Genomic DNA, 18,103 nt, shown 5'->3' with positions numbered 1-18,103 from the left:
AATACTAAAATTGGAAATAATTAAAAAAAACACAATAATAGAAAAGTGTATCTAAAAAAATGGCTATTTTTAAAAATAAAATGAATATAGCTAAAAAAAGGGGTTTTATAAGGAGATCAGAGGGGTGCCAAAAAAAACACGTGTGCCATTCGAATAGAACAGGCCCAAAGTATTGGACAATAAAGATAGGCTCATTGATCGAAAAGGGCCAAAATGACCCAATACTTGTTTGATCTTCTTCAGTTTAAGCCTCCGTGCTAAAACCCTACTTTCGTGAGAGCTAAAACCCCATCAAAGCCCTTCGCCTTTTTACTCTTCTAAGTTATTGTCGAAGCCATCCCCTGCTGTTTGAGTGCACAGCATACAAATTCATGTATCGAATAGCTTCAAAACTAGCCTCTTCAATCAGGTACTTAATTGTGCCTTTTTTTTTTTGAAATGTTACGTTAAACTCTATATGTTACTTCCTATCTAAGTAAAATAAGTTGTAGAAATTTATGGTTGGCTTTCTCTTTTTCCTTGAATTTTTCTACCTGGCTACCGCTGGCTCACCATTCTTTCTAATTCGATAAAGAACAAGGTCATTGGATCGAAGGTTTTGTGGCAATAGTGAAGGATTTAGAGAGTATTCATGCATAATCCAGCAACCATTATGTGGAGACTTGTCCTTCTCATATTGAAACCTCTTCTTGGAACCAATTTTCTTACTAGAGTTGTGGGACACAACCGCCTTGCCCGCATCTTCTCCTTGCCACGTACTAGTACTGACTCTGCGATCAATCCTGGAACCGTTAACACCCTTCTTCTTCAAGCGAGTGAAAAAGTAAAGATCTTCACCATCTTCTAAATCGAGTCCTCCGAATTGCCTACTAATTTGCCACGATTCATTGGAACCGTAGATATTTTCAGTTCTCACGAAATCATCAAGAAAAAGGGCTAGAGTTCCAGAAATCTTGTTGAATAATCTATTGTTCTCTTTTGATTTTTGATTGATTAAATATTTTTATACTTTAAAATTACTTTGAAATTATAATTTAAAATATGTGTTATTTCAGCCAATAATTAATACTAAAAAACTTATCACCCATATAATTTTTTATTTTGTGTGTAGGGTAATACTAAAATTGAAAATAATTAAAAAAAACACAATAATAGAAAAGTGTATCTAAAAAAAAGAGTATTTTTAGAAATAAAATGAATATAGCTAAAAAAGAAATTTTATGAGGCGACAGGGGTGCCAATAAAAAACTTGTGGCATTCGAATAGAACAGGCCCAAAGTATTGGACAATAAAGATAGGCTCATTGATCGAAAAGGGCCAAAATGACCCAACACTTTTTTGATCTTCTTCAGTTGAAACCTCCGTGCTAAAACCCTACTTTCATGAGAGCTAAAACCCCATCAAAGCCCTTCCCCTCTTTACTCTTCTAAGTAATTTTCGAAGCCATCCCCTGCTGTTTTGAGTGCACAGCATACAAATTCATGTATCGAATAGCTTCAAAACTAGCCTCTTCAATCAGGTACTTAATTGTGCCTTTTTTTTTTAAATGTTACGTTAAACTCTTTTGTGTTACTCGCTAATGGTTCTTTTTTTTTTTTGGTTGAATATTTTACAGTTCCCCTGCTGCAAAGAAAGGGGTAAGAACTTATTTTTGTCAAAATTTTGGACTTTGTTGGCTTCTTTGCTCGGTTGTTGAAAAAATATAGGATAAGAGAGGAAAAACAAGTAAAATGGGATGGATTTGAGTCCTCATAACTAAATGATCTGGGTTCTTTTTGTACGATGTGAAAAGGCAGGGACTTTGTGTCAAACAATGAGTTATGTGGGTTGGATTTATTTAGTTTTGTGGGGTGAATCCAGATAGAACCTTTTTCTTCTAACTTTTGTTTGACATTTTAGTTTTCTTGGTTGATGATTTGAATGGGACAGGTGTATGGTAGGGTTTTATGCAATAGGAACTATGTGGCGAAGGATATCAATTTTGGAGTTGGTGCACGAGCTGCCATGTTACAAGGTGTATCCGAGGTGGCAGAAGCTGTAAAAGTTACCATGGGACCAAAGGTGCTCGATTGATGTCCTTGACTTTACATTTTTGTTTTCAGCTTGAATTTTTCTGATGAATGTACTTGCACGAGAATGATGAAACTTAATATTAACGGATTGAGAGTTGTTAGATTTTCTTGTTGCTCTCTTTTCGAGTCTCTTTTTTTTTTTTCCTTCTAGTTAGAAACAAGACATTGCCAGAATATCTTCTCAGTCATTGTTTTGGTTTCTCATTCAGGGTCGCAATGTGATTATTGAGAAAAGTGTTGGAAATCCCAAGGTCACAAAGGATGGTGTTACTGTTGCCAGCAGCATAGAATTCAGGGACAAGGCAAAAGATGTTGGTGCAAACCTTGTAAAGCAGGTTGCCGGTGCTACTAATAAAGCTGCGGGAGATGGTAAGCTCTTCTAATTGTTTCTTGACTTTATGTGAAAGCACAGTGTGGTTGGTTATTGAGTTTGTATCATGCTAGGGTTGAGGTAAACTCTTTCTGGATGACATAGAAGTTTTGAAAAGGAGTTTATAATATATATGTCAATTCTTATTTTTGAAATATTAAAAGTGTTTAGATGACTCTGATTATTACCCCAAAGCCTAGTATGTGATAATATGCAGTGGCTTCTTAGCGTACCAGTTTCACTGATTTGTGCCAACAATTCCTTAATGCCTACTGTTAAGCCTTCAAAGCAGACTTAATGTTTCTGAGATATCATTTCTTTCTCATTGTGTGAGGAGTTCTTATTGCTGGAGATGTTCTTCTAATCTCTTTTGCAGGTACAACTTGCGCAACTGTTCTGACTCAGGCCATTCTCACAGAAGGCTGTAAATCTGTAGCTGCTGGTCTAAATGTGATGGATTTGCGCAGTGGTATTAAGATGGCGATCGATGCAGTCATATCTGATTTAAAAAGCAGAGCACAAATGATTAGTACACCGGAAGAAATTACACAGGTGGTGAAGCTTCTTGGAGGATCTAGTTTTCCTGTTTGATGTGTGAAGTAGGGAGGGTTAAGATACAATTTTTCAAAATTCTCATGCTAGTCCGAAGTAGGAGACGGTTCTACTGTTTATTTTACTGAAGTTGAATGAAACTGCTTCCCATAAGTTCAGTTCAAGTTTATACCCTGGTTGTGAGCCTATTTTCTTGTGCTATGTTTTGTTTGGATTTCAATATCAAGATGCAGCAAATGCAGGAGCAGCTAGTTTGAAACTGTGCTAAAGACTTTATCAACCTTGATAAAGTGTCAAATGGAGCCTAGATCAAGAGTCATCAGCATTACTACTTCTAAGTTTCACAAACATTGTCAATTAAACTTGCTTGATTTAAATTCACTTCTACTTTGTATGCATCATTTATTCTTGTTTTAGTGTTTGTCAACTGCAACTGAAATATACCAATTATGTAAAAAATAGGTGGCGACTATCTCTGCAAATGGTGAACGGGAGATTGGGGAACTGCTAGCAAGAGCAATGGAGAAAGTTGGAAAGGAAGGAGTCATTACTGTTGTTGTAGGAACATTTATCCCTTTCATATGATGACATTTGAAGTTTAACAGTTTGCTCTAGCTTATGTATTATTGGAAAATTTTGTAGGATGGAAATACTATGGTTAATGAGCTGGAAGTTGTTGGAGGAATGAAGCTAGCAAGAGGTTACATTTCTCCTTATTTTGTTACAGATCCCAAGACACAGAAGTGTGTAAGTTCAGATCTGTTTCATTCCAGAAAACCTTTCCTTCAAAAGATAAATGTTTAAAAGTACATAGTGTTTCCACTATTAATATGTGCTGATAATTTCTTTTAGCCTTTTTTTTTTTTTGGCTGTTTCACAAGCTTGAAAGATTTCTCTACTCATATACAACTGCCCTTGCATTAGAGAAAAATCTCTTAATATTAAAAGTTGTCCTTTGCATGTTGCAGGAACTTGAAAATCCTCTGATCCTCATTTATGACAAGAAAATTTCAGACATGAACTCACTTGTGGGATTACTGGAGCTAGCTGTAGAGGTAATTAGCTTTTCTTTTATGATTCTTTCTTGCAAATGAAAAGTTAATCATATGGAGGACCACAGAAATTCTCATTCTTTTCTTCTCTTGCTGTTTGACTACAAACAGAAAAATAGAGCACTTCTTATTGTGGCCGAGGATGTGGAAAGGGATGCACTAGCTATGCTCATCCTCAACAAGCACCGTGCTGGTGTTAAGGTGATCGTCCGGCCTTTATTTATATATTTATACAACATGAGATGGTGCGTAGTATTGCTTTTTGCAAATGTGAAAAGAGCGAAATTGAAATGCTGTTGAGATGTTACTGTCTACTACACTATCTCATACATAAGTACTAGGACATCACCTTATTATGATTTTCAAAAGAATATGCATCAATCCACATGCCATTAGTATCAATGTGTTAAAGTGCGTATTGAATACCAAACTCGTGTTACAAGCCTCTGCGAGCATTGGTAATTTGATATATACCAAATCAGGGTCCAGAGATGATTGTTGAGTAATTCTAACCTCTGTCACTTATGTGTGAAATAGGCACATTTAAAGTTGGGTTGTTAGTAACAACATAAAACATGCAATAATTATACAATCTAAAAGCATAGGAGCTTAGTGGAACCAAACACATAATTTCAATGTAAAATATCTGGCAGTTTAGATGGTATTATTTTGATGCAGGTCTATCCTTACCTAGATGTGTATAAACTAGGCAGTTAATATTTACTTCAAAAAACTGTCAACTTTCATCAATATTTAATTAATTAAAATGTAGACTGGGATGAACAAGTTGATTGTGCCTTTGTATTATCATTTATATAATAGTCAGTTATTTTAGTAACAGAATATCTTGACATAAATCATGCATATTCTGGCATGGATCTTTTCCTTTTTACCAATAAATTTTTTGATTTTAGGTTTGTGCTATAAAAGCTCCTGGTTTTGGGGATAACAGACAAGCAAATCTAGATGATCTTGCCATTCTTACTGGTGGAGAGGTGATAAGATCTTCCAAATCTTTACCTTTCAGCTTCGCCTTCCCCTGCCTCTGGTGATGCTCACAATAGTATTACTAACTATTTATTGTATAGGTTATCTCTGAAGATCGTGGTCGAACTCTTGATAAGGTCAAAGAAGAAATGCTGGGCACTGCAAAAAAGGTTTGTAATAAGCTGACAGTGAGCTTTACAAGCTTCTCGTAACATAACTGACATGATTTATCACAGGTCACTGTCTCTGTTGATGATACAATTGTTCTGCATGGCGGTGGGGATAAGAAGTTGATCGAAGAAAGATGTGAGGAGGTCTGTCAGTAGTTTATTAATCTTTCTGTCATATTTTTCATTTTGAAGCATAACTATTAGAATATCCATTTGTCAGTTTCTCACATTTGCTTTTTCTCATTGTCCCTAAAAGTCTAAAACCCTGCAATCATGACTGGTCACCCACTGTCACTCAAGTGTGGCTGCCTATCACAATTTGCTGGTTTTGAATGGTCATCTGTGGGAATTCCAGTTGCAGCATCTTGCTTAAACAGGATAAAAATTGTGAAAATTGCTTTGATTTTACAATTTCAAAAATGGAAATCATATTCTCAGTGAGATAAGGATTGTAAAACTCTAACAAGAGCTGTTACACTCGTTCTTATGTTGTAACAACTTACGTGTCTCTTAAGTTAGCTCTTGAGATGTTGAATACCAAGTATAAATGTTTCTCAGAAACTCCCTATGCTATGCATGTCAGTTTTGGAATCCCTTGTTGTACATCCCAAATCCAAACATCGGTCAATGGAATTCGAGGCCATAAAATATTTAATTTATGAGTCCGTTTTATATACATATACCCAAAAGAAAATGGCAACATGTGATGAATGATACTCTGATTGTTTGACAGTTGAGAACTGCAATGGGGAAGAGTGCTGCCACCTTTGACAGGGAGAAAGCACAGGAAAGACTTTCAAAGCTTACTGGTGGTGTTGCTGTTTTTAAGGTAAGCCATATTTATCTTTCTATATTGCAATGCCATGTATCTTACGTACAAACTAGTTATTTTCTCGCAGGTTGGAGGGGCGAGCGAGGTAGAAGTTGGAGAAAGAAAAGATAGGGTCACAGATGCTTTAAATGCCACAAGAGCAGCTGTTGAAGAGGGTATTGTACCTGGTAAGTTGAATTATTTTCTCATCTATGCGTATATGTCTACGCATTGAAATGCTGTTTTTATGTACTAAGTAAATATGGTTGCTTTTAGGGGGTGGTGTTGCACTCTTATATGCTACAAAGGCACTTGAGAACCTTAAAACTGAGAATGAAGACCAGAGAAGAGGCATCCACATAATTCAGAATGCTCTTAAGGTGTTTTTTTTTTCTCCCTTCTTTTGGCCAACATATTTCATGGTTTAATAACAGATCCATGTTGACTGATGGTATTATTGGTTAATACAGGCACCTACTTTGACAATAGCATCTAACGCTGGTTTTGATGGTTCCACAATTATCGGCAAATTATTGGAACAAGATGATGTTAATTTTGGTTTCGATGCAGCTAAAGGTTCGTTCCTTTAATGTTTCAATGTACAAAGTAACACTATCACTTCAGTTCTGTTTGTTCTCAAATTCCTCATGAATTTATAATGAAATTTGCTTCAACTAGTCTTGGCTCTCTCTCTCATATGATACTCATTGATTTCCTCATGATCATGTTAGTGCATCATCTGCTTATAGCTAAATGCTTTATCGGTCACTCAAGAAGTGTGTGCTGCATTTGCCAAAATAGGTGAATATGTTGATATGGTGAAGGCCGGAATTATCGACCCTCTAAAAGTTGTCAGAACCGCCTTAGCAGATGCGGCCAGGTGATTGACAATCCCTTGTATCATATAACCGTGCATATGAACAACATAATTTTGCATGCTAAGCTTGACCCCTGTCATTTTGAAATGCAGTGTTTCATTGCTGTTCACAACTACTGAAGCAACTGTCCTGGTGAATTCTGATGATAAAAACAAGCCTCCAAGTCGTGTGCCGAACATGGACGGCTTGGGCTATTAACTTACAAATGACTCCAGTGCCACCAAATCGTATGATTTAACATTACTGAGCCATTCTTCCTCGGATACACCAAGTACAAAAAATTTAGTGTAGTTAGGAAACATGACATGTACAATTTGAAATTCTCATATGCTATATTTTTGCAGACAAAAACCTTATATTTTGCCAGCAAATCGATATGAAAAATGATATTTTGGAAGTCTGAACTATGCCGATGCATTGGCTCTGAGGTTTAGTTGCAGAAATGCAAATATTTGAAGCTTGATGCATTCGGGATGAAGGTGGATGAGAGGAGAGAGAAAGCGTGCATGAATGATAAAAAGTAGAAAGACTAATGTCATTTAATTTATTAAATCCTCACCGTTGAAATTTATAGTTGCAGTTGCACTAACATGAAAATAAATCTTATATAGCTGTGTTGTAACTAATTTGTCAGACTCCAAGCTTCAAATTCTTGGCATAAAAGTCAAACTCAATAATGGGTCAGATTGCGATTGCCAATTAAATAATCTGCTTCTGTTGTGTAAAAGAAATAAGTAAATAAGTAGTTGATTAAAAAGCAGTTTGATATTTAATAAATTATTTTGTTGCAGTTGCGGTGAGTTTGAAAAGCAATATATATATATTTGGTAAATTTTATTATAAATATATTGTTCTATTATATAATGACCAAAATAAATATAAGTTTAAATTATTTTTTATTTTTTGGAGTATATTTAATGATATTTAGACATACTTTTTTTCTTTTTAAGAAACGTAAAATTACATAAAGTGAAAAAAGAACTCGATAAATTATATATATATAATATGATAAAAATTCATACTAATACATACCTCAAATAAAATAAAAAAATAATATACATTACATTCATATTAAACTTGATACAATAAACACCATAACTATAGAAAAGATTAGAAATAGATTGAACATTAAAAATCATGGGTATGAAATTAATTTCAAAAGTTATGGTAAATTTTCATGTGAAATTGTTCAAAGTTCAAAAAAATTTACACAATTATATGCAGACCTATTTTTATCCTATAATAGAAAATAAAATAAAAATAAAAAATATACATAAACTCACTAGATCAAAACTTTGATACTAGAGATAATATATAGTATTTGTGGTGATAATTTGATTGTGGTGGTAATATAATATCTAATGGCTTGGTATTATGGTGTATGGGAAAATAAGATAATTATTTTTTAAAATATTAAGATTATAATATGATTTTTCAAAAGGTAAGACAGCTTATTTAATAAGCTGCTTATGAAAATCAACTCTCTACCTACTTTTAAAAGCTGCTATCACAATGTAGAAAATGATAAAATAAGCAATTTTAATAAAATTTACCAAACACTATTTTTGTTACAAATTATAAAATAAACAGTTTATTGAGTTTCAACATCAATCCCAAACGGGACCAATGTATATCGTATTTTTATAAGATGAGATAATTAAATACGATTATTAAGCGGGGTTAGCACTGTGATATGCATAGTATTTTTTCCTATATATCCATTTTAAATACACACACACACATATGGAGAGCGAGAGAATAAGAGAAATTTATATAATTCAGGTTTTTTAACTTACGTCCAATATTGAAAATGGGTAGAAATGAAAATTTTCACTAATGATGAATGAAATTAGTTACAAAAAAAAAAAGAAAAATTTAAAACACTTCCTAAACTCAAATCCCAATTTATCGACGAAGTAAATAACAAAGATTACCTTACAGTTCTCAAGCTATATATATATATATAATATGTTACTTAACTTGTAGTCTGTTTGGAATTAAGGTGTTGTAACTTTTAAACTACAACTGCTGTATAAAAAAAATATAATTATGAAATAAAAATTAATATTATATAGTAAATATATTTTTTTAATAATAAATTTGATAAAATTATTAAAAATATAGTAAAATTTTCATCAAATAAATAAAAAATCACATTAAGATAATTTTCAAGGTACAACAATTAGTGTTTATCAAATATTTTATTACTGTAACTTTTAAGTTACATCTATCCAATTTTAATTTCAAACGTATCCTTATTCTGCTAGCTTCAAAGCATTTTTCATAGGTACGTGTATCATGAAATGTTTAATTAGTATGCTTTAAATTAAAACAAGACTATGTCCACATCTAGTGCATAATATCAAAATCATATCAGAAACATGACCTTTATGAATGTCTAAAATGAACCTGGAAACTGGAACGTCATGTTACCCCAATTCATCAATTTGTTGACAACAGGATAAGCTTGAGCAGACAAGAAGTACGAATATTGATTGATGATTGATGTTTGAAGACAAGCCAATCTTTCCATTCCACTTGGCGTGCAACTTAATCTAATTCTATCCCAAGTGCGGGTTACTAGTAAATGCCTCAAGTTGATTTACTCTCCGATTCTTAGTAAGAATTTTAAGTGGTTGGTCTTTTGACCTACGCTATCCTATTTTCCGTTTCAACTTTAAAGAGGCAAGTCCACTGTTGCTTTTCCCCCGCAACTTGGGTCAATTTCTCCTCTTCGTTAGTTGGCTCGAGCTGCTAGGTGTTTTTTTTTTTTTTTTTTTTTTTTTTATAGTAATATTGTAAGTGACAATAGAGTAGGTTGTTCACAGATTGAATTTTATAGATTGAATAACAATTCATATCATATTCATAATTTTATGTCTTATAAATTTTTAATTTAATTTAATTCAATTCATGAATTAGTAAAATTTAATTCAAATTTAATTCATATAGTTGCAGATTGAATGCAGATTTGACTCAATTTATATCTAATCTACTATTTTACAGATTGAATTAAAAATTTGTAATTCTATCAAATCTACAAATTAACTAAAAAAATATGAAAATAATTTTATTATCGATCAAATTCAAAATTAAATAAAATTTAAATAAAAATAGAATAATACATTCAAATTTCAAACAAATGAAAAGAAAAAAAAATCTCAGTTGTTTATATCAATCCATGAAAAATAACTAATATTATGAATTTAAATCTATACAAAAGCTTGGATGATTTGTCAAAATGTTCACCTCCAATTTGTATTTTGTATTTTAACCTAAACAAAATAGGTATAATTGAAAAAAAAAACAAATATAAATATTTTATTTAATAACAATAATTAATAAATATTTACCCTTACTTACTATCCCATCAAATGTTATCAAGATTTGTCAAATACACTCTTGTCAGCTCCCAAATTCTCGTTCTCTTTAAGACAAAAGAAAAATGTCAATTTAAAAAAATAGAATAACAATATAAACTCAAATAATAATCAATTACTATAATTAAAGTTAAGATGTTACATTCATCCGTCTTAATATGTTCGATCTCATCTATTGCTTCATCAAGGTTTTATTGTTTAAGAAGCTATGTTTGTTTGTTTAATTATTTTAATTTTGCTTTATTAACAAAAAAGATATAATATAGTGTTAATATAAGTACATTTTAACTTATTTTTTTTATTAGTAAGTAGTAATGCCACATTTATAATTTTTTTAATTGAAAAAAATATTTTTTCTTTGAGAATTTGTAGATTTTTGCAGACTTAAAGAAATAAATTCATTTTTAATTCGTTGACTGCAAATTTTCAAATTTTCAATTTAATTCAACTCAATCCATCAATCTACATATCGGATTTTTATAAATTAGAGAATTGAGCGGATTGGATTGAATTTTGACACCCTATGATAGAATTATAAATTTTTATACAAATTGAGGTGATGTATTTTACACTCTATGAAATATATAAAATAATAAAAATAAATCATATGAGTTAGGAGGTATTTATCTAACTAATTTAATCATGCCACTTCACTTTGTAACTCTATCACTATTCAATATGGCAAGTACGTGCTTGTTGTTTTACCATATAAATTTTTTAGTATTTTTAAATTTATTGATCACGGTTGATTTTTCTATACACTTATTTGACAAATAATTGTTTTTGATCTAAACCTAATTCAATATTACTTTAATTTTCTCAATTGTGGACATCTTACATCCATATTTTATCTAATCTTAATAGAAAGAGTAGTGTTATTCTCTTATTAATTATTTGATAAAATTTGAATTTCCCATATAAAAGTTAAAAGGTTGAATTTTATATTAAAGCACAATTTTGATATATAATAAATCAATAATAATAATACAGTAAAGAGAACACAACTATCCAAAACCGTTAATTCTGTTAGATTTGCCGTTCCCATGCGGCATTCACTTCTTCATCAACCTCATCAATTCTCCCCATCAAATCCCAGCCGTCCATTCTCTATTATCACCTACAACAATTCCCTTCTTGATTGCTTTGACCATCTCCTTCAACAATGCAAAACAATTCACCAACTCAAACAAGTTCACAATCAACTCATTGTCACTGGCGCCAATGCTTCCGCTTTCTTGGCGGCTCGAGTTTTATCAATATATGCTCGCTTTGGGCGTCTTTTTGACGCCCGAAATGTTTTTGAAACGACCCCATTTGATTGTAAATCGAGTTCTTTGTTGTGGAATTCTATCGTGAGAGCTAATGTTTCAAATGGATTGTATGAAAATGCACTTAAACTGTATGTTAAAATGCGGAAACTAGGAGTTTTGGGTGATGGGTTTACTTTCCCTTTGGTTATAAGGGCGGCGTGTAAGTTTATGGGTAGTTTTCGATTTCGTTTTAGTTTTGGCCAGATTGTTCATAATCATGTTTTGCAAATGGGTTTTCAAGGTAATGTTCATATAGTGAATGAATTGATTGGAATGTATGCAAAGATGGGACAAATGAGTGATTCGTTTAAACTGTTTGATAAACTACCTGTGAAAAGTTATATTTCATGGAATATGATGTTTTCGGGTTTTGCATTGAACTTTGATTGTGATGGTGCTCTTGAGTTGTTTAAAAGAATGGAACTTGAGGGCTTGGAGCCAAACTTTGTGACATGGACTTCATTACTGTCAAGCCATGCTCGATGTGGGAGGCTTGAAGAAACTATGGATTTATTTGATATGATGAGGAAGAGAGGCATTGAAGTTGGCGCAGAAGCAATTGCTGTGGTGTTATCTGTTTGTGCTGATTTAGCTGCTGATCATATGGGTAAGGTGATTCATGGGTTTGTTATTAAAGGTGGGTTTGAAGATTACGTGTTTGTGAAGAATGCACTTATATGTGTGTATGGGAAGCATGGAGATGTAAAAGAGGCTCAGAATTTGTTTTCTGAAATAGAAGAAAAGAATATTGTTAGTTGGAATGCATTGATTACATCATATGCAGAGGCTGGTTTATGTGATGTGGCTGTTGAAGTATTTTCACAGTTGGAAAAATTAGATGGTGGTTCAATGGAGAGACCTAATGTGATAAGCTGGAGTGCTGTATTTGGTGCTTTTGCATCCAATGGGCGAGGGGAAGAGGCTTTGGATCTTTTTCGTAAAATGCAGCTTGCCAAAGTCGTGGCCAATTCTGTGACAATTTCAGGTTTGCTATCAGTTTGTGCTGAGTCAGCAGCACTGAATATTGGTAGGGAAATCCATGGCCACGTAGTTAGAGTCTCGATGAATAAAAACATTCTAGTGCAAAATGGCTTGCTTAACATGTACATGAAGTGTGGATGTCTTGAGGAAGGACATTTAGTATTTGAGCAGATTGAAAAAAAGGATTTGATCACATGGAACTCAATGATTTCAGGGTATGGGATGAATGGACTTGGTGAAAATGCTCTTGCGACCTTTGAGGAGATGATTGAAGCTGGATTTAAGCCAGACGGAGTCGCCTTTGTTGCTGTTCTTTCTGCTTGTAGTCATGCAGGGCTTGTCAATGAGGGTCGTAGGATTTTTGATATGATGGTCAGAGAATTTAGGATAGAACCCCAGATGGAGCACTATGCTTGCATGGTCGATCTTCTTGGTCGTGCTGGATTGTTGCAAGAGGCAAGTGACATTGTGAAAAATATGCCAATGGAACCCAATGCTTATGTTTGGGGAACTCTTTTGAACTCTTGCCGGATGCACAAAAATACAGATGTTGCAGAAGCAATGGCCTCTCAAATTTTTGGTCTTATCACAGAGACAACAGGGAGCTACATGTTGCTGTCGAATATTTATGCTGCAAGTGGGAGGTGGGAGGATGCAGCGAAAGTGAGAATCTCAGCTAAAACTAAGGGTTTAAAGAAAGTTGCTGGCCAGAGTTGGATAGAGGTCAAGAGGAAAATTCATATGTTCTCATCAGGAAACAGTCTGCAGTCGGATTTGAAAAATGTTTGCGAAGTTCTCGAGGAATTGGCTCTTCAAATGGAGAACAAAGGCTGTGTACCTGATAATGATATCATTCTATGGGAGATGATGGGAAAGAAGAATGGTAGGAATTGAATTTTTCTGATCGAGCATTTTTAGAATCCAAAAATTCCACAATATATCATTGAAAAAGAATCAATAATATCAAAAAAGTTAAAAAAAAAAAAATGAGATCATACATCATCAATTAGAATGCACCAAGTTGATCAACAACTTTACATTGACAAGAGAACCCAACTCTTGATCTCCAACATACCATTTTCCTGTCATTTATCAACTAGCAAATCTATGATGATATAAGCAACTGTGTTGAAGGCACAAACCTTCTTTCAACTAGGTCTTGTTCTTGCTCAAACTTGACATCGGGTCTTTCATATGGAATCTCAACAAGCTGCTGCTGGGAGGGCTTCACATCTTCGACGGTAGTGGTAGTACTGCTTTGATCATTATTATTAAGAAAATCTTGCTTAACGTTCAAGGTAGACACAATAGCCGGATCCTGCAGTGCCCATGCATTCACATCAGCTTCTTGCAAATTATGATTCTGAACATTCACGTCAACATTAACGTATTCTTCTTGATCTTCTTGTTGGGTTTGCATATATTGAAAATTCTGCATGGAGTTAAACGTATTCAAAGGATCCGCGCTGACAATATCAAAAGTAAGCACAGAATCGTCGGTTTCAGGAATCTGAAGCTGGGCCTGCGCTTGTTGCTGAGCCTGCGCTCGACAAATGGCCAGCTGATGAAGAACAAGCTCAAGCTCGGCCTTGTTGTATTCAATCTGTCGTTGAAGCTCTTTAATGATGCGGTAACAGCCACCAACAGGGTCATTAGCTCTGACATCAGATTGGAAAATGATAGTCCTCATGGCCTCGTCCTTCTCAGGGGGCTCAAGGTGTTTGATAATTTTTGTAATGTTACTGACACCAAACAATTTATGAGCGTTGAGGAATTGGCGTTGGCGATCATGAGGGAAATAAGGGGCGAGAATGCAGTCAGGAGCGCACTTCCTGCGTTGGTATTTACATGCAGCACAAGCTTGGGTTGTGCCATTGCTACCAATTCTCGGAATACTAGCATTGGTATTATACTTGGCGTTATTGCTCATTATTTGTTTTTGCTTTGTTTTGTACGTTGAAAGAATATTGAGAGATTTCGGCTGCGGTGCCGGGGGAAATGGCTTGGAGTTTGTTTGATGAGGTTAATTAATTGGTTTGTTTGTTTGTTGGTGGAGATGAAAAGTAATGAGAGATGAAGAGAAATAAGGGGAATGGTATATTTGATTGTTCGTTGTTATTGATAGAGATGGATCTTTAACAGATTTTAGTTGTAAATATAAATTTTTTTCACTTGGTATTTTTAAATTACTGTTCGATTAGGTGTATTTACTCTATAAATCTTCCTAAGCTGAGAATAGAAAATTGCCATTCTGTTATCTACTTAACTTTTAGCCCCCTGAAAATCTTTAAAATGGGTTCAGTGAAACGCAGCCATTGGAGCCATCTCATCAAGAGTAAAAATAATTATCTATCTTCTATGTTACATGACTGACAAAAAGCCTCGATTTAGAATAACGGTAATGCTGCTTTCATTGTCACATCTAGAAGCATTCTAGGTGAAAGACAATTGCACGGACAAAGGTAAAATTCCCGGTGATTGGCCCAAAACTATGTCTCCACGCACACGCATCTGGGCAAACGATAAATAATCATTTAAGCTTTATTGTTTGATTTATGAGTAATGATACAGCTACAAACTCTTGTACAAACTTATTTTGCTACAAATTCTTGTACAAACTTATTTTGTACAAACTGATGTGGCATGATAAGATTGGTTAAATTAAATATCACTTGGCCCACATGATTTGTTTTTATTAATTTATATTTTCATTCAACCAATGAATTAATGCCACGTCAGTTTGTACAAAATAAGTTTGTACAAGAGTTTGTGGCTGTATCATTACTCTTGATTTATTAAGTTCTTTATTTTGCTTTTTCGTTGCATGTGAAATTCAGTATATGGAGGAAAATGTTATAAACCAATTTCTGTATCAAATATCTAATGCTTTGAACAAATAGCAGATATTATGTGAAGGATCAAGGTAACAAATATCTTGCAGAAATAGGGGCCGCAAGGCCATTTCAATACCCAAAATGTTATACACTTTAATGGCGAAAGAAGGAAAACAGGATTACAATTTACTCAGTGAAGTGACAACTACAGATCGCAATCTTAGGGTGCAATCACAAAAATCAGTGTCTTTCACTTTGAACTTGGTGTTAAGCATGCAACTGCAACTGAACCTGAAATTAAGAAGGCAAATTGATGATCAAAAACTGATTCAAGCTAACTCAAATTTAATCATGTGCATGATGATGATCAGAACAAAAAGTGTTTAGCACCACGCAAGAAAATAAAGGTCAGATAAATATACACTGATGAAAACACTAATAGCAAACTTACTAGTCATGATTGGCATAAGTTTCCTATAGTCCAACATAAAGATAATGTTGACCGAGGCATTAGTTAAATTCTAATATTTAGCTTATACTTTCAGGAAGGGACGGGGTGGCAACCAATTGGCCAAGAGGTTCACTTGTAAAAGGGAGTTGTTAAAGCCAAGCACAGATATCAATAGTAGTTGAAGTTTCACTTATAATTTTCTCGTGTACAAATAAAAAAGGTTGATCATAAGAAGGTTGAACATCATAAGGAACTGTTTCATGACAGAAACAAGAATTGGTGGTCTGGGAAATAGCAATTCGTGGAGAATTATATGCAACTAAAAGAAGTTCCAATCCTAATACTAGTGGTCAACTTTAAGAATCCTATTTTGCCTATTGCTTTGTTTCCAACTCCATCTCATAGCCTCCACCAATTACTTGCATCCACATTCGGTATTTCATTTGGGTATGTTGCTCTAAATTCAATCACAACAAAAGTCCATTTCTCCCCCTAATAGGTTGTGGAGTTCCACCACGATGAAAATACAATTCTTAACTTCTTTTTCAATCAAACTAAAAGTTGACATGGATATTCTCACCTCAAGTTGATATGTGGACAAGCAATTATGGTTCATACTCGATAAGCTCTTCCACAGAGTTCATATATTTGTCAATCAGTTCCCTGGCATTCAATAACAAAACAATTCATGTGCCATGCAAATATAGCAATTTTTATTGAAAACAAAATACTCTTAACATAAGCATTACAGACTTCCGTTGATTTAGCAGTTGCTCACTTTCTTCCAGCTTTCGTCTCTGCCCCTCAACCGTCTATATCCGATATGCAAAAGTTATCAAATCATAAGAAGAAACTTTAACGAACAAAAGTACTAATTACATCACAATGCAAACAAATGAACATAACAAAAGCAAAAAGAGGAAAAAGAAAAATTTCAATCCCCCACAGCTTCCCTATTTGATACTTCCGTCTCTACATATCTATCCACACGGTTAGTCTATTTGACCTACAAATCCAATCATTAGGTGGTGTCTCTGGAAACCCTTTCTATCATTGCAATATAAAAAATTATGCATATTCTTGCAATTTAATCAACTACACACGTCAAAAGTACTCAAGCTAAACATTATGCATAATGCCTCAAATCTTAATGCATCATAAATAAATCAAAATTAATCCAAATTAGCAACTCTGATAACAACTGATGCACTGATCATGAAACGAAATTGCCCAACTCATTTATTAAAAAGAAAAATAAAATGGCGGAGGTAGATAGATATTACCATAGCCTTCGTATCGAGTGATTCTGATATTGAACTTAACAGCTGCTGACACTTCTCAAAGTGGTTGTTTAGTTCATTAACCTTCCAAAAACAAGAGAAGGTACAAAATGAGAAAACAAATCACCAAAAATGGAAAAAACAAACTGAAATAAAATTTGGAAAAAAAAGGGGAAAAATACCAAAGCATCAGACTGCTGGTCCCGAGTTCCATTCTCAATAGCATCCGCTAAATTCTCCATCAACTGAACATTAAATTCATTAACCCAGATCAAATAATTAGCAAAAATTAATTTTTTCACATACCAGGATGAGAAAAAGTTTCAAAAGAAAAGAAAAAAAGATCAGTAGTCCCACGTGTAAGAGGTGGAAGTTGGAAGCGAGTGACTGGTGATGTTGGTTCTGTTGTTGTTGCTGTTGCGGCTGCTGTTGTTGTTGAGGTGTACGACCTTGTTGTTGAAACTGTTGCTGTGGGAATTGAGTCGGTTGTTGGTAGAATTGTTGTTGATGCTGTGGGGAGAGAAATAGATTGTCTTGATTTGAGGCTGCAGGGGAGCTGTTGTGGCTTGGAATTGATGGCATCATGTTCCATGAACCCGACCCGGAAAACGGATCCATTCTTGCCACTGTCACTGATGACCCTCTCTCTCTGTTTATGTATGTTTGTTCTGATTGGTGAAGAAGAAGAGAGGCAAGTAATGCCTCCAATGGACAGAAGAAGGAACGCGATGCTGTCGGGCGCTCGGGGGTGCATAGAATGGTTACGAACGTCCACTGCAAGGGTGACACGTGCATGCTTCTAGCCCTCCTTTTCATGTTGGTTAAAACGACAAATCATTTTCGTTCTAAAAATAAAACTTACCAGTCGTTTTAAGTATTGAAGAATTAAACAAACGACTGATTTTCTTCTCAAATAATTTGAAATATTATTAATAAAAAGTTTAAAGGTGTTATCACAAATTAAGATAGCAAGTT

At 34.0% G+C, this 18,103-nt stretch overlaps 4 protein-coding genes across 5 annotated transcripts; 2 read left to right on the top strand and 2 right to left on the bottom strand.

Moving 5' to 3' along the window:
* Positions 1–1,334: 1,334 nt before the first annotated feature.
* Positions 1,335–7,460, top strand: LOC18036503 (chaperonin CPN60-like 2, mitochondrial). The gene is made up of 18 exons (XM_006426499.2): positions 1,335–1,519; positions 1,616–1,637; positions 1,930–2,061; positions 2,282–2,441; positions 2,819–2,994; positions 3,457–3,552; positions 3,637–3,741; positions 3,963–4,049; positions 4,158–4,247; positions 4,961–5,041; positions 5,135–5,203; positions 5,270–5,347; positions 5,937–6,032; positions 6,103–6,202; positions 6,291–6,394; positions 6,485–6,590; positions 6,816–6,894; positions 6,985–7,460. Exons 1-18 carry the CDS (start codon positions 1,482–1,484, stop codon positions 7,088–7,090), a joined length of 1,725 nt encoding a protein of 574 aa, XP_006426562.1. The 5' UTR covers positions 1,335–1,481; the 3' UTR covers positions 7,091–7,460.
* A 3,819-nt stretch (positions 7,461–11,279) lies between these two features.
* Positions 11,280–13,490, top strand: LOC18036682 (putative pentatricopeptide repeat-containing protein At1g17630). The gene has a single exon (XM_024180249.1). It carries the CDS (start codon positions 11,316–11,318, stop codon positions 13,455–13,457), a length of 2,142 nt encoding a protein of 713 aa, XP_024036017.1. The 5' UTR covers positions 11,280–11,315; the 3' UTR covers positions 13,458–13,490.
* Positions 13,491–13,537: 47 nt separating this feature from the next.
* LOC112096731 (LOB domain-containing protein 22) lies at positions 13,538–14,646 on the bottom strand. Its single transcript, XM_024180250.1, has one exon. The coding sequence runs from the start codon at positions 14,491–14,493 to the stop codon at positions 13,669–13,671; it is 825 nt and encodes a 274-aa protein (XP_024036018.1). The 5' UTR covers positions 14,494–14,646; the 3' UTR covers positions 13,538–13,668.
* Positions 14,647–15,496: 850 nt separating this feature from the next.
* Positions 15,497–17,863, bottom strand: LOC18036940 (mediator of RNA polymerase II transcription subunit 9). Of its 2 annotated transcripts, XM_006426497.2 has the most exons (6): positions 17,486–17,863; positions 17,311–17,373; positions 17,132–17,212; positions 16,602–16,660; positions 16,429–16,511; positions 15,497–15,688 (listed from the first exon to the last, which is right to left on the bottom strand). In XM_006426497.2, exons 1-5 carry the CDS (start codon positions 17,744–17,746, stop codon positions 16,454–16,456), a joined length of 522 nt encoding a protein of 173 aa, XP_006426560.2. In that variant the 5' UTR covers positions 17,747–17,863; the 3' UTR covers positions 15,497–15,688; positions 16,429–16,453. The 2 variants fall into 2 exon arrangements, with proteins under 2 accessions (XP_006426560.2, XP_024035786.1); XM_024180018.1 differs by lacking the exon at positions 15,497–15,688 and having other exon boundaries at positions 16,427–16,511; positions 16,598–16,660.
* Between the last annotated feature and the right edge of the window lie 240 nt (positions 17,864–18,103).

Source organism: Citrus clementina, unplaced genomic scaffold (assembly GCF_000493195.1).
Source record: "Citrus clementina cultivar Clemenules unplaced genomic scaffold, Citrus_clementina_v1.0 scaffold_7, whole genome shotgun sequence".
In the NCBI taxonomy this organism is placed as follows: Eukaryota; Viridiplantae; Streptophyta; class Magnoliopsida; order Sapindales; family Rutaceae; genus Citrus; species Citrus x clementina.
This window is presented reverse-complemented; position numbering and strand designations above follow the sequence as displayed.

Bases quoted from the DNA above. Each gene is read 5' to 3' on its own strand.
- LOC18036503 (XM_006426499.2), top strand. From the start codon at position 1,482: ATGTATCGAATAGCTTCAAAACTAGCCTCTTCAATCAG. The intron at 2,995-3,456 runs GTGGTGAAGCTT...TGTAAAAAATAG, and splicing joins CACCGGAAGAAATTACACAG to GTGGCGACTATCTCTGCAAA. The intron at 6,203-6,290 runs GTAAGTTGAATT...GGTTGCTTTTAG, and splicing joins TGAAGAGGGTATTGTACCTG to GGGGTGGTGTTGCACTCTTA.
- LOC18036940 (XM_006426497.2), bottom strand. From the start codon at position 17,746: ATGGATCCGTTTTCCGGGTCGGGTTCATGGAACATGATGCCATCAATT. The intron at 17,213-17,310 runs GTATTTTTCCCC...TGTTTTTGGAAG, and splicing joins ACCAGCAGTCTGATGCTTTG to GTTAATGAACTAAACAACCA. The intron at 16,512-16,601 runs GTCTGTAATGCT...ATTGAATGCCAG, and splicing joins CAACTGCTAAATCAACGGAA to GGAACTGATTGACAAATATA.
- LOC112096731 (XM_024180250.1), bottom strand. From the start codon at position 14,493: ATGAGCAATAACGCCAAGTATAATACCAATGCTAGTATTCCGAGAATT.
- LOC18036682 (XM_024180249.1), top strand. From the start codon at position 11,316: ATGCGGCATTCACTTCTTCATCAACCTCATCAATTCTCCCCATCAAAT.